This window comes from Petromyzon marinus, chromosome 68, assembly GCF_048934315.1.
Source record: "Petromyzon marinus isolate PM22_M1 ecotype Great Lakes invasive population chromosome 68, UKy_Petmar_22M1.pri1.0, whole genome shotgun sequence".
Lineage (NCBI taxonomy): Eukaryota > Metazoa > Chordata > Hyperoartia > Petromyzontiformes > Petromyzontidae > Petromyzon > Petromyzon marinus.
In genome coordinates this window covers 4,218,266-4,232,786 of record NC_133734.1, presented here as the reverse complement: position 1 = coordinate 4,232,786, position 14,521 = coordinate 4,218,266, and the positions used below count along the sequence as shown (strand labels likewise).

The window sequence follows — 14,521 nt, the reverse complement described above, 5'->3', positions numbered from 1 at the left end:
CTTGTGCCAGGCCATGTGCACCTTGAGGCCACGTGAAGTGTCGAACGCCCGCTGGCAGGTGGTCACGGGGCAGACCCAGGTGCCACGGGTCGACTGACTGAGATGAGTGGCTGATGCACCACCTGTGCCCCCTACTGTGCCAACCTGCTGTGCTTTAGCCACCCGGCGCTCCGCTCGTTGTTGTGAGCGTCGCTCCTCCGCCCTCCGTTGTTGTTGGAGGGCGACTGCCTCCAACTGCCCAGTAGCATCCTTCACGAGCCTCTACCACAGAGGCCGATCTTGACACCGCTGGTACCAGTCATCGGCAAGTCCACTCAGCTCCACGTCCTCCTGTACCACATCACTCCATCTCTTCTCTAGCCCGTGCCGCGCCCGCTTAGCCCCCTCGATCCGGCCGAACAAAAGCTGTTTCGGCATGCGGTGGCTGGGCATGCGGACTACATGACCCAGCCATCGCAGCCTTGCCTGCCGGAGGAGCTCACCGATGGGACCTTGCCCAGATCTTTCAAGGATTTGTGAGCTCCTCACACAATCCCCAAGGTGAACAGGGAATGACTCACTCACTCCATCACTCCCCCCCTACTCTCTCCCCCCCCCACTCTCTCCCCCCCCCTACTCTCCCCCCCCCCACTCTCTCCCCCCCCCACTCTCTCCCCCCCCCACTCTCTCCCCCCCCCACTCTCTCCCCCACTCTCTCCCCACCCCCACTCTCTCCCCACTCTTCCCCTCCCCCCGCACTCTTCCCCTCCCCCCCACTCTTCCCCCCACTCTCCCCCCACTCTTCCCCTCCCCCCCACTCTTCCCCTCCCCCCCCCACTCTTCCCCTCCCCCCCCCACTCTTCCCCCACTCTTCCCCTCCCCCCCCACTCTTCCCCTCCCCCCCCACTCTTCCCCCACTCTTCCCCTCCCCCCCCCACTCTTCCCCTCCCCCCACTCTTCCCCTCCCCCCCCCCACTCTTCCCCTCCCCCCCCCACTCTTCCCCTCCCCCCCCCACTCTTCCCCTCCCCCCCCACTCTTCCCCTCCCCCCCCCACTCTTCCCCCACTCTTCCCCTCCCCCCCCCACTCTTCCCCTCCCCCCACTCTTCCCCTCCCCCCCCCACTCTTCCCCTCCCCCCCCACTCTTCCCCTCCCCCCCCCACTCTTCCCCTCCCCCCCCACTCTTCCCCTCCCCCCCCACTCTTCCCCTCCCCCCCCACTCTTCCCCTCCCCCCCCACTCTTCCCCGTGTGTGCGTGCCGTTCTCTGCCTCTCTCACCAGGCAGCGAGACGCACAGCAGCAGCAGCACGGGCAGCAGCAGCAGGATCCTGGCCATGGTTGAGAGACGTGGAGACAGAGACGTGGAGAGAGACAGAGACGTGGAGACAGAGACGTGGAGAGAGACAGAGACTAGAGAGACGTGGAGACAGAGACGTGGAGAGAGAGAGACAGAGACTAGAGAGACGTGGGGAGAGACGTGGGGAGAGACGCTGAGAGAGAGACAGAGACTAGAGAGACGTGGAGACAGAGACGTGGGGAGAGACGCTGAGAGAGAGAGAGACAGAGACTAGAGAGACGTGGGGAGAGACGTGGAGAGACGCTGAGAGAGAGACAGAGACTAGAGAGACGTGGGGAGAGACAGAGACTAGAGAGACGTGGGGAGAGACGTGGAGACAGAGACGTGGAGAGAGACAGAGACTAGAGAGACGTGGGGAGAGACGCTGAGAGACAGAGACTAGAGAGACGCTGAGAGAGACCTGAGAGAGAGAGAGGCGTAGAGACTTGAGAGAGAGAGACGGAGAGAGACGCTGAGAGGTTGACGTAGAGACTTGAGAGAGAGAGACTTGAGAGAGAGAGACGGAGAGAGACGCTGAGGTTGACGTAGAGACTTGAGAGAGACGGAGGGAGCGGGAGCTCTAAGGTGGACGAGCGCACTGCGCGTTGTTTTTGTTGTTCGCAGTGAGCGGTGACGTCACCACCGCGGAGAAAGTGGAGGGGGAGAGTCGGTGACGTCATATACGCACTGCGCAGTAATGCCATGACGTCACCACCATCGATGAAGGGAGGGTTGCGCGATGACGTCAACAGCGCCGACCCTGCAGCCATACAATGACGTCACCACCATGGATGAAGGGAGAGGGTTGAGCGATGACGTCATAGGCGCCGACAACGCAACGGGGTTATGACGTCACGACTTCGAACCTTCGAGACGAAGCGGTGAGAATACGTGGTGACGTCACCGCGCCAGAAGGGGGTGGGGATCGCGAGCGCGCGCGATGACGTCACTGCATGACGACGTCATCGGGCACGTGTTTCCCCCAGCGTGGTGACGTCACCGCGCAGGCTTATCCCCCTCCCCCCCGGTGTGGTGACGTCACCGCGCACGCTTATCCCCCTCCCCCCAGTGTGGCGACGTCACCGCGCACGCGTCTCCCCCTCGCACATCCGTCGTATGACGTCACCGCGTTGGAAACGCAGCTTGGTTGTTTTGCTTGTGACTGGGACGTTTTCTTTGGTTCTTTCGGTAATTAAGACACGTAGATAGACGAATCATAAAGTGAATAAAAATTAAGTGAATAAAAAAGTGAATAAAAATAAAGTGAAAAAATAAAGGGAAAAAATAAATTGAATCAAAATTAAATGAATAAAAATAAAGTTAATAAAAAAGCAAATAAAAGTAAAGTGAATAAAAAGAAAGTGAATAAAAATAATGTGAATAAAAATAAAATGAATAAAAATAAGGTGACTAAAAAAAATGTGGATGAAAATAAAGTGTATAAAAATAAGTTGAACTATTGTCATTGTAGTGCGTGTTTAATGTAGCGCTGCACTCTGATGTTGTAGGAGAAAACATTTATTAAAAAGTCTATTTAATTAAGTAGAACGTGTTGTCTATATTTATTTAAAGTTGCACATTTTGATGTGACGTCACATTTCTCAACCCCCCCCCTCTCGTCACACATCGTCACAAATGTCTGACCACCCCCCCCCCCCCAGGTGCGTGACGTAATTTATGGACGGCCCCTTATTCTACACTACCATACACTACACTACTATACACTACACTATACACTACACTACCATACACTACACTAAACACTACACTACCATACACTACACTACTATACACTACACTGTACACTACACTACCATACACTACACTATACACTACACTACCATACACTACACTATACACTACACTACTATACACTACACTACTATACACTACACTACTATACACTACACTACTATACACTACACTATACACTACACGACTATACACTACACTATACCCTACTATACACTACACTACTATACACTACACTACCATACACTACACTACTATACACTACACTACCATACACTACACTACTATACACTACACTATACACAACACTACCATACACTACACTACTATACACTACACTGTACACTACACTACCATACACTACACTATACACTACACTACATACACTACACTATACACTACACTACTATACACTACACTACCATACACTACACTATACACTACACTACCACTACTATACACTACACTACCATACACTACACTACTATACACTACACTACCATACACTACACTACTATACACTACACTATACACAACACTACCATACACTACACTACTATACACTACACTGTACACTACACTACCATACACTACACTATACACTACACTACATACACTACACTATACACTACACTACTATACACTACACTACCATACACTACACTATACACTACACTACCATACACTACACTACTATACACTACACTATACACTACACTACCATACACTACAGTATACACTACACTACCATACACTACACTATACACTACACTACTATACACTATACACTACACTACTATACACTACACTACTATATACTACACTACTATACACTACACTACTATACACTACACTACTATACACTACACTATACACTACACTATACACTACACTGCTATACACTACACTATACACTACACCACTATACACTACACTATACTACACTACACTATACACTACACACTATAAACTACACTGTACACTACACACTATAAACTACACTATACACTACACACTATAATATACTATTTACTATTATACACTACTCTACACTACACTACTATACACTACACTACTATACACTACACTACGATATACTACACTACTATACACTACACTATACACTACATACTATACAGTACACTACTATACACTACACTACTATACACTACACTACTATACACTACACTATGTACTACACTACTATACACTACACTACTACACACTACATTATACACTACTGTTTTATATTTTGGTTATGAAAATATGATGAAAATAATAAAAATTAAATGAAATTTGGAAAAAGGCGAAACTATCCACATAAATTATGCTAATTTGGGAGATAATCATATTAATTTATGCGAGTGTGTTCGATTGTGCTAATGTGAGCCGTTATGATAATTCGGCCCTGCCTCGCTGACAAGGGTATCATCAATCGGGATAATACAATTGATCGTATGAAGTTATGCAGGTGTGATGTAAGTACGCCAGATTAAACTCGGCTTCGTTGCCTAGGTTCGTATTATCGATCGGTCTAATACTCTTATTCTCGCTTTAACATTTAATGATTATGTATTCGTGTTTTATGTCAGGTCTCCAAATTTAAATCTCAACGCAGAATACGGTCCTTATAAGTAAGATTATTATGCATGAACTCAGGAAAGAAACACGCAACCACTTCTGTGTTCAGCAACTTCATTCTAAACGAAACCTTAACTCTGTACTATGTGAACTCTCAGACTTGGAATTATCAACACAGTATCATCGGGGAATTCCCTCAGGTCGCAGCACATTTAACCATCAAGGATTGCGTTGTTTCACTTTGACCACTGCACATGTGATTAATTCTACCGTGAACACGAGCTTAATAATAGGGTTTTTCCCCTTTTTTCCAGCAAAAAAAACCTGAAACCTTTTAACAAGGATTCATGTCTGCATTAACCACAATACCTGCAGTCAAAATTCAAACAAAACAAACACTATGATAATATATGCATTGTCCTTGAAACTGACTGGTCCACACCAAGGGACGGCTTTCTTTTGAGCCTCGACCCAATCGGTACTCGACCAGATAACGCCATATTTTTTTTTGTTTTCTGAAATCCTGCGTCCTTTTACTGGAAAAACCACCTCTGCGGTACAAAATTCTATTCACCTGGTATCGACAATCAAGGGTATTTCCCTGTCCCCAGACGACCTGCTTGTCAGTTCTGATGTAGTTTCCTTATTCACCAAAGTTCCTGTACCTGACACCATCGCAATCATTGAAGACTTGGTTCATCAAGGACTAAACACTGAGGTACCCCCCTGGTGAGACACTGCTTAACCAATACATACTTCACTTGGAATGGAACTTACTACAAACAAACTGAGGGCACCCCAATGGGCTCCCCCCTATCTCCGGTTATAGCTAACATTTTCATGGAGAAATTTGTAACTGACGCCATCCAGACTGCCACTCTGCGCCCAACATTATGGAAGAGGTACGTGGATGACACTTTTGTCATCTGGCCACATGGCCGGCTTGCTCTAAACCAATTCTTCGACCACATCAATTCCATACACCCAGCCATCAGATTTACCATGGAAGTCGAAAAAGATGGCAAACTACCTTTTTTGGATGTCCTAATAAAAAAGAGACCTGATGGTTCAATGAGCCACTCTGTCTACAGGAAAGCTACCCATACGGATGCTTATCTGAAACCGGATTCCCACCACCTTCCATCACAGAAGAATTATCTCATCAAGACTCTGTACCATAGAGCCCAATGCACATCCGACCAGGAACACATAGGCAGTGAACTCAAGCACGTACACCAAGCTCTTAAGGTTAATGGTTACTCCGACTATACAATCCGCAAAGCTATCACTCAAACCATGAAGAAGGACCCTGTTTAGGAGCCTTTCAAAACAATCACTTTACCCTACATTGCGGGGATCACAAAAAAGATCTCCAAAATCTTGAATAAACACAAGATCCAGGTCCGTTTCAAGACATTACATAAAATCCGTGATCTGGTTCCATCTGTAAAAGATGTGATTCCGGACATACAGCACCCTGGTGTCTACAAACTAAGTTGCCTCTGTGGTAGTACTTACATTGGAGAAACCAAACGCCATGTCTCGGACCGCATTCGTGAACACAAAGCAGACCTTAAACACGGTAGGACCAACACCTCGGCCGTGGCAGATCATTATTATTATTCAGTAGGCTCACATGACATTCACTTCTCCAAGACAGAGGTTCTTTGTAAGCCATCTGGCTACCATGAGAGATTCGTTCATGAGGCTATCCACATATACAAGCACAGAGACAATTTCAACCGAGAAGATGGATTCTGGCTGAGCAATCATTGGAAGAATTTGATAAACCATTTCAGGTCTTAATTGATTGTTCATGCTTACGGAGGCTTAAAGACAGCACACATTAATTTTTCGTCTCCCCCCTCCTCTTTTCGGAACATAGATGGACTCGTCCTTCTAAACAAACTGCCAAATCGCTGCCCGTGGTGCTAACGTTTTTGTAATTTTAAATAAATAAATAAATTTATACTGCCACCATTTAAAAATAAATAAAAACAAACCGCCACTTCTTTCAAATGTTTATTGCCGTTGGTTTTCACACCTGATGATGACCGTTTGTGTTATGGTCGAAACGTCGTGATAATTTTATTGTTTTTTATATATTATTATTTTATTGTTTCCCTTCAACGTGACTTTACCGAAAGAGCTAAGAATATGATATACTGCAGTCACGAAAGCTTTAAATAAAAATTTAACCGCCTCTACGGGGAGGGTTTCCACATAACTTTAAGATCCTTCAACAAACTCCGGGATAAGAAGGCTCAGCTCATCGAGTCTCTCACCTTTCTGAAGAGATGCCGCGACTCTGGGGTAATACCAATCGTATTTACACTGACCTCTGATGCTGTAACTTCTTCTAATGCGAAACGAATTCTTTTCAAAACTAGCTTAGCTTTTTTCTCAGAGAAAATCAGACTTATACGCTCCGAACTAGATCAGTAAGACAAGACACTCTACAAATCACACTTATCATTGACGGCAACAATGTCCACATCGGATTGGGAACATGTAGACAATATGACTGCCTCTTCAGCTGCTACTATGTCGACCAAATGTAAGGACAACATGATTTCCAAATTTAACCTCCTCTTCAACAAAAGACCAGACCCACACACCAAAAAGCTCGACGTTAACAACGTCGTAATTAATCGCAGTAACAGTTCTATTTCCGATGGTCTGAAATCCGTTTTAGCTAAAGGTCTAAACTTTGAAGTCACACCTAAACACATACCAGTTAATGATATAATTGCCCAAGTAGACGTTGCTCTCAGGGTCCTGGGTCACATCGCTGCAGACGTAGCAAGATCTGAAATCGCTGCAACCCTCAAAAACGCTAAGATGCCAGCTAGCAACCTCAGCAAAGATGAGCGTTTTGAATTATATAAATTAAAAAAGAGGGATGACATTGTAGTCCTCTCAGCTGACAAGGGCAATGCTACTGTCATCATGGATAAAATAGAATATAACAACAAAATTAAAGAATTACTCAACGATGGTAGCTATACAAAAATAAAAAAGAGATCCCACCAACAGCCTCGTCACACGAACCAACAAAATAATTTCTGATTCAACCGCATTAATTGATCAATCTAAACAGTTTTCGTCGAAACTTCTGCTGCCAGGCCACCAAGATTATATGGCTTATCAAAAATACATAAAGTAGATACACCCCTTCGTCCCATCGTCTCTAGTATCAACTCCCCCACCTACAAACTGGCTCGTTTTTTGTTTGAAATCCTGCGTCCTTTCACTGGAAAAACTACCTCTGCGGTAAAAAATTCTACTCACCAGGTATCGACAATCAAGGGTATTTCCCTGTCCCCAGACGACCTGCTTGTCGGTTTGATGTAGTTTCCTTATTCACCAAAGTTCCTGTACCTGACACCATTGCAATCATTGAAGACTTGGTTCATCAAGGACTAAACACTGAGGTACCCCCCCTGGTGAGACACTGCTTAACCAATACATATTTCACTTGGAATGGAACTTTCTGCAAACAAACTGAGGGTACCCCAATGGGTTCCCCCCTATCTCCGATTATAGCTAACATTTTCATGGAGAAATTTGAGACTGACGCCATCCAGACTGCCACTATGCGCTCAACCTTATGGAAGAGGTACGTGGATGACACTTTTGTCATCTGGCCACATGGCCGGCTTGCTCTAGACCAATTCTTCGACCACATCAATTCCATACACCCAGCCATCAGATTTATCATGGACATCGAAAAAGATGGCAAGCTACCTTTTTTGGATGTCCTAATAAAAAAGAAACCTGATGGTTCAATGAGCCACTCTGTCTACAGGAAAGCTACCCATACGGATGCTTATCTGAAACCGGATTCCCACCACCATCTATCACAGAAGAATTATCTCATCAAGACTCTGTACCATAGAGGCCAATGCATATCCGACCAGGAACACATAGGCAGTGAACTCAAGCACGTAGACCAAGCTCTTAAAGCTAATGGTTACTCCTACTATACAATCCGCAAAGCTATCACTCAAACCATAAAGAAGGACCCTCTTGAGGAGCCTTTCAAAACCATCACTTTACCCTACATTTCGGGAATCACAAAAAAGATCTCCAAAATCTTGAATTAACACAAGATCCAGGTCCGTTTCAACACATTACATAAAATCGTGATCTGGTTCTGTCTGTAAAGGATGTGATTCCGAACATACAGTACCCTGGTGTCTACAAACTAAGTTGCCTCTGTGGTAGTAGTTACATTGGAGAAACCAAACGCCATGTCTCGGACCGCATTCGTGAACACAAAGCAGACCTTAAACACGGTAGGACCAACACCTCGGCTGTGGCAGATCATTGTTATAATTCAGTAGGCTCACATTACATTGACTTCTCCAAGACAGAGGTCTTTTGTACGCCATCTGGCTACCATGAGAGATTCGTTCATGAGGCTATCCACATATACAAGCACAGAGACAATTTCAACTGAGAAGATGGATTCTGGCTTAGCAATCATTGGAAGAATTTGATAAACCATTTCAGGTCTTAATTGATTGTTCACGCTTATGGTGGCTTTCCGACAGCATACATACATTTTTCGTCTCCCCCCTCCTCTTGTCAGAACATAGATGGACTCGTCCTTCTAAACAAACTGCCAAATCGCTGCCCGTGGAGCTAACGTTTACTAAAAAATAAATAAATACAACCACCGTTTAAAAATAAATAAATACAAATGGCCACTTCTTTCAAATGTTTCTTGCCGTTGGTTTTCACACCTGATGATGACCGTTTGTGTTATGGTCGAAATATCGTGAGATTTTTATAGTTTTTATATATATTTTATTATTTTATTGCTTCCCTTCAACGTGACTTTACCGAAAGAGCTAAGAATATGAATTAGGCTTCTTATTAATGATTCGTGTATGTGTTGAGTGTTGTGAATTGGGTTGAGTGGGGGTGTGTTCTGGATCAGTTATTTGCGTCAAGAAGACGCCAGGTGATGCGGTGGCAGTGTGAGTATCATACGTATAGCTGGATTCCTTCTTTCATGGCAGCCGGGGTTCGGCCCACAACTGGTTGACGAGTTGACGCGTGTTCGCCGTTGGCGCGATGATCCGTCGGCAGATGGCGCTCGCAGCTCGTCAGCTGGCAGTTGGCGCGCTTGTTTGGTGTCGCTTGGTGGCGCTTGGCGGCGCGCTCTCTGGCGATGAACGATGGTTCCGTTCGTTGATGGCAGATTTGGTCAACGTTTGACTCTTTCCGCCCTCTCTGATGGCTGATGCTGGAATTCTCGTCAGCTTGGCTAGAACTGCAGTGACTCTTGTGGGTCGAGGTTCAGAGTGGAATGCTTTTCGAGCGATACTTCACTCGAAAAGCATCCCGCATGCTACGCTGTGCTGAATTAGCACAGCGTAGCATGTCGCTAAACAGCGAGCCCCGCCATTCTGGGCGAGTTGTTGAGTCTTCTTCTGCGTCGGTGGTGGCTGATATCTTCTGATGGTCGCCGTCTTCTGCCGCTGGTCGTTGATGCTTGATGATTCAATGCTGGCGCGTCTCTCTTTTATGTCAAAATTTATCCCTTTGGCTCCGCCTTCTTACAAGGGGCGGATCTCCCTTTGATCTCACTCTGTGTTGTGGGGGTTGGAGTGTGCGTGTCCTTGTGTGAGTGTGTCATTTATTGAGGTAATATTAGTTTCATCAGGGCCTGGTCTCCCGTCGCCTTCCTCAAGCCATAAACCATCAAAAGGAAACAGATGCTCCGAGTGTGTCCTCTGTCTCACTCTCTGCATTAATTAGTCTGGAAGGAGGGGCGAGCCTCCTCCGGGTCGAGCCCTCCCCCCCTTGCTCTTCCACGCCCGGTGTGACATTTTTCCGACGCACAAAGGGTGTGTTGAGGCTTTTAAAGTTAATATTTATTTTATCATAGTTTGGCACAGTACCACCTGCAGTTATGATTCTGCATGCGACTCAAGGTATGTTGTAGTAGTGTTTCCATCGTGGTGTTTGATTTTTATTTCCAAGAGGAGATGCTCTTTCGAGTGTATGCAAATTCTTATCACGTGCTGCGGGAAGACAAAGGCGGCCAGGAGTTTCTCTTCCTCTCTGGCTGGCCCTCGGTTTAACACTGCACAAATATTATTTGGTTTTATGTTTCCCAAGATTTGTGATTTAACACCGTCATCACGACGCACTTCCTAGGTTTCATTCATTTTCGTTACCTCCGTCTGAATCCAGGGATCCGTGCTGTTATGCTTGAGTTATTATTTATTTTATTTAATTTTTGATGTCCTGAGTTTAAGAGGTCAGTTTCTTGATTGTTGGAATTCATATCCCTTGGTTTTTGCAAGGTCGTGTAATGGCAAGCTGTAATGTAATTTAAGGTGAATAACGTTGGTGTTAATATTATGTATGTGAAGTAATAACCCGCTATGTAGATTGTGGTTTGGTTTTTCTTAGTGAGTGTGTGGATTCTTTATGATGTCGACTAATTTGTCGCTAAGTTCTGAACTTTAACCGTTGTATTAATAGCAAACTAAGGGTAAGATTGTTTAAACCTCTCCTGTGCGTGGCATCTCATTGTCTGCGAGCTCCCGGAGGGGGGGGGGGGGTCCCTGAAGCCTGGAATTCCCCCTCGGGCTTTATTAGTAATTCCCCCTCCCCTTTCCCTCATTGATTTTGGGGTTTTATTACTTTATTGTTCATCTGCTGGGCCTGTGGTGTGTGAGGGGAGGGGGTTGTCCATCTCCCCCCTCTTCGCCCGGAATTTTTTTTTAATGGCCTTTTACGACCTCCAGCTGCTCATTCTGGGTGTTAGTTCTTGTCGGTGTGAGGGTGTTAATTTATTTATTTACCGATTATTATTTAAAAAAAATATTGGTAAATATTATTATTAATATCAATTGTGGAAAAAGGCCCATATACAAGATTGGCCAACTCTCAGGGAGCACAACAACGCGCTGTGGTAGGCGAGACGCGTCTTGGCATCCCCTCGCCTCCGCTGCAGAAACTTCTTTGCGCGAGTCGGAAGGTGGCTTGTACACCTCCACCATTTCAGCATAAGCACCGTGAAGTGTAGTCTTCATTGCAACGGGAATGGCCCTGAAGACAGCGAGAGCGTCGTCATCCAAAGCCACCGGCAGAGCTTTCAGCGCCTCCTCCTCGGTCCGATTCACTGACCGGAAGGCCGCTTCAAACGGCCAGGTGAAGGCGCTCCAATTGCCCCCCTGCCGCGACAATTTCTTTAACAGGAGGTAATTGGCGAAGCATCGTACTCAGTTTCCAAATGTTGTTAACGTCACAACATTTAGTGATCAATTGGCACGTTCTGTTTACGTGACAACCCTTACTAATTGGCTGTCAGGCGGTAGCGGGTTTTACCGACACAACATTCATATATTCACGCGATCTAACTAAAAAAAACCTATAGTAATAAGTTTTACCCTTTTAACTGGCACAAAAACTGACACCTTTATTCAAGGCATCATGTTTGCAATAACCACAACACAAGCAGTCAAAATGCAAACAAAAGAGACAACTCTGATAATAATATGCACTCTCCTTGAATTTGATTGGTCCACACCCGAGACAGCTTTTCTTAGAGCCTAGTCTCCACTGGTGTTGGACCAAAAGGCGTATTGGTCACGGAAGCCTACTACGCGCCACGCGTAACGGCGGTCGTCACGCCAGCGGACGTTCCCGCCAGGGCACCGAGCCCCCTGCGCCTGGTCGCTCCGCCCCGGCGAGGTCCGCGCAGTCCTCCACGCCGTCGTTGTCGCCGCAAGGAGCGCCGCCAACTGCGGGACCGTCGCCCGCAAGGAGCTCAAGTTGATCCGCCACCATGCGCCGCCCCTCTTCCTCGGTTCCCGCAGCTGTCAGGAGGTCCTGGGTCTCGTGTTCATCGTCGTCAGGCGACGTCACAGGTGGGCTCCGCTTCTTCTGGTACTTTGACATCCTTCCTCTTTCGTAAGATTAGTAAAAAAATAAAAATCTACTTTTCTTTCCAGCAAACGTCTGACTCCGAATGTAACGAGCGACTTGCCGAGACACGTCGTGTAGAGGGCTTCTTCTCATTTACTTCTCACACTGGGCACACACCACAGGCCGTACATACAACGTCTCCTCAACTGGGCACAACACTGGGTAACATATATATACTTAGCTACACACAGCCGACCTCATACACAGTCCCATTGCCTACATACAACTACACAGCTGGCTGACTGGCGTGACGATGACGGCGCCGGGAGCCGTGCGGAAGAATCTTTCCGTGCGGCCGGACGACGGAGAGGGATGACGCCGAGCAGCGACGCAGTGAGGACCCGGGGCCCCACCGTAACAACCATGAACCTTGGGTCCGCTCCCCCTTGTATCCCTCCAGGAGGGGCCGGGCTCTGACCTCTGGCCACGCCCCCTTCCAGAACCTTCCAGCAGGTTCCCAGAGGTTCCTGACTAGCTCCCACCTTTAACCCAGATACGCCCCCCCCCTTCTGAATGGATGTTACATCACCTTGCCCATACCCGTGATTACCATTCCAGGCCAGCAGGTGTCACCCTGCCATTAAATATACAACAGCAGCAGGCTTCGACAGGGTCACGGGATCGAACCAACGACCTTCTGCGTACAAGGCGAGGTAGTTAACATCTCTTAGCCACCATGATGATGATGAGCGAGAGAGAGAGGGAGACTCCAAATATACAGCAGCAGCAGGCATCGTCACGGTCGGGATCGAACCCACGACGTCCTGCATAGAAGGCGAGGTAGTTAACATCTCTCAGCCACCATGATGATGATGAGAGAGGGATGCAGACTCCAAATAAACAGCAGCAGCAGGCATCATCAGGGTCGGGATCGAACCCACGACCTCCTGCGTACCACGCAAGGTAGTTAAAAATTGAAATGTTTCCACGACAGGGGACTGGATGACCAATCAGAGGAGTGCCAAGTTTGGTGCTGCCTCAACTCCAGACTGCCCGAGGTGCCATTCCCGTCGCCCCCCTCCAGGTGTCGTCCACGATCACGAACATCCTTTCTGGTCACGTCCGACCATTGACCGACTTCTACAAACATCAGAAACGACACCCACACGAGTTGCCCTTGGGAGTCTTCTCTGTCACGTCAGACAGCACCAACTCGTGGCACGGCTTCGTCATCTTGCCGCTTGAAGCCTCGCAAATCTTCCCCCCGAACGTCACCGTCACTACCACTAACCACTGTGCTCTCCCCCTGTTACCACCTCTTGAGCCCCTTTCTCTCTCGAACCTTCTCTGTGTGTCACTGACTTCCCTCCAGACAATCCGCGCTATTCTCCCCCCACGGTTCTCCACAGTCGCCTCTGGGTTCTGCTTTGACTTGGCGCACTTTTCCCCCCATTTGAACCTCTCCTCCAATGCCTTCAAACTGCTACCTCACCCCCAACCAGTCGTTCTGTAGGGCCACTCTACGTCGATAGGAGGTCTCGGCCTGCTGCCTGCAAGTCCCTTTTGCTGCACATTGGCTTCTGGTGTGTGCTTCATTATTTTGGCCGTCAACACAATTTTTAGTGTTCTTCACGGAGCAGACACTTGACTTGGAGGCAACACGTTAATTACACAGCCCCAACAGGGCTAACTACATGAATGTACACACGTTAACTAGACCCCCAACAGGGTAACTACATAACCGGGTCAATCAGTAACATCCTGACTGACCAACGATGCCGAGCGGAGACCGAAGATCGGAGAGAGACTTGGCGCCGAGGGTTGATTCCAGAGAACAGCCCGGATCGGGGCTCAGGACTCGGCCTTCATGGGCCGTGGCATGGCCCGGGCTCTGCTCTTGGCCACGCCTCTTTTCAGATCCTTGCCGAAGACTCTGGCCCCTACATCACGTGTCCTAGTACCCTCATTTTAAGCGCCCCCTTGC

The 14,521-nt window shown here is 47.3% G+C and overlaps 1 protein-coding gene across 1 annotated transcript in view; it reads right to left on the bottom strand.

Annotated features, from left to right (window-relative positions):
* Window positions 1–1,976, bottom strand: part of LOC116956959 (prosaposin-like) — a 71,586-nt gene extending 69,610 nt beyond the window's left edge. Inside the window, exon 1 of the mRNA XM_076054789.1 lies at window positions 1,257–1,976. Coding sequence (XP_075910904.1) covers window positions 1,257–1,314 — 58 coding nt within the window. The 5' untranslated portion in view covers window positions 1,315–1,976. The remainder of the gene's footprint in view (window positions 1–1,256) is intronic.
* Window positions 1,977–14,521: the final 12,545 nt, after the last annotated feature.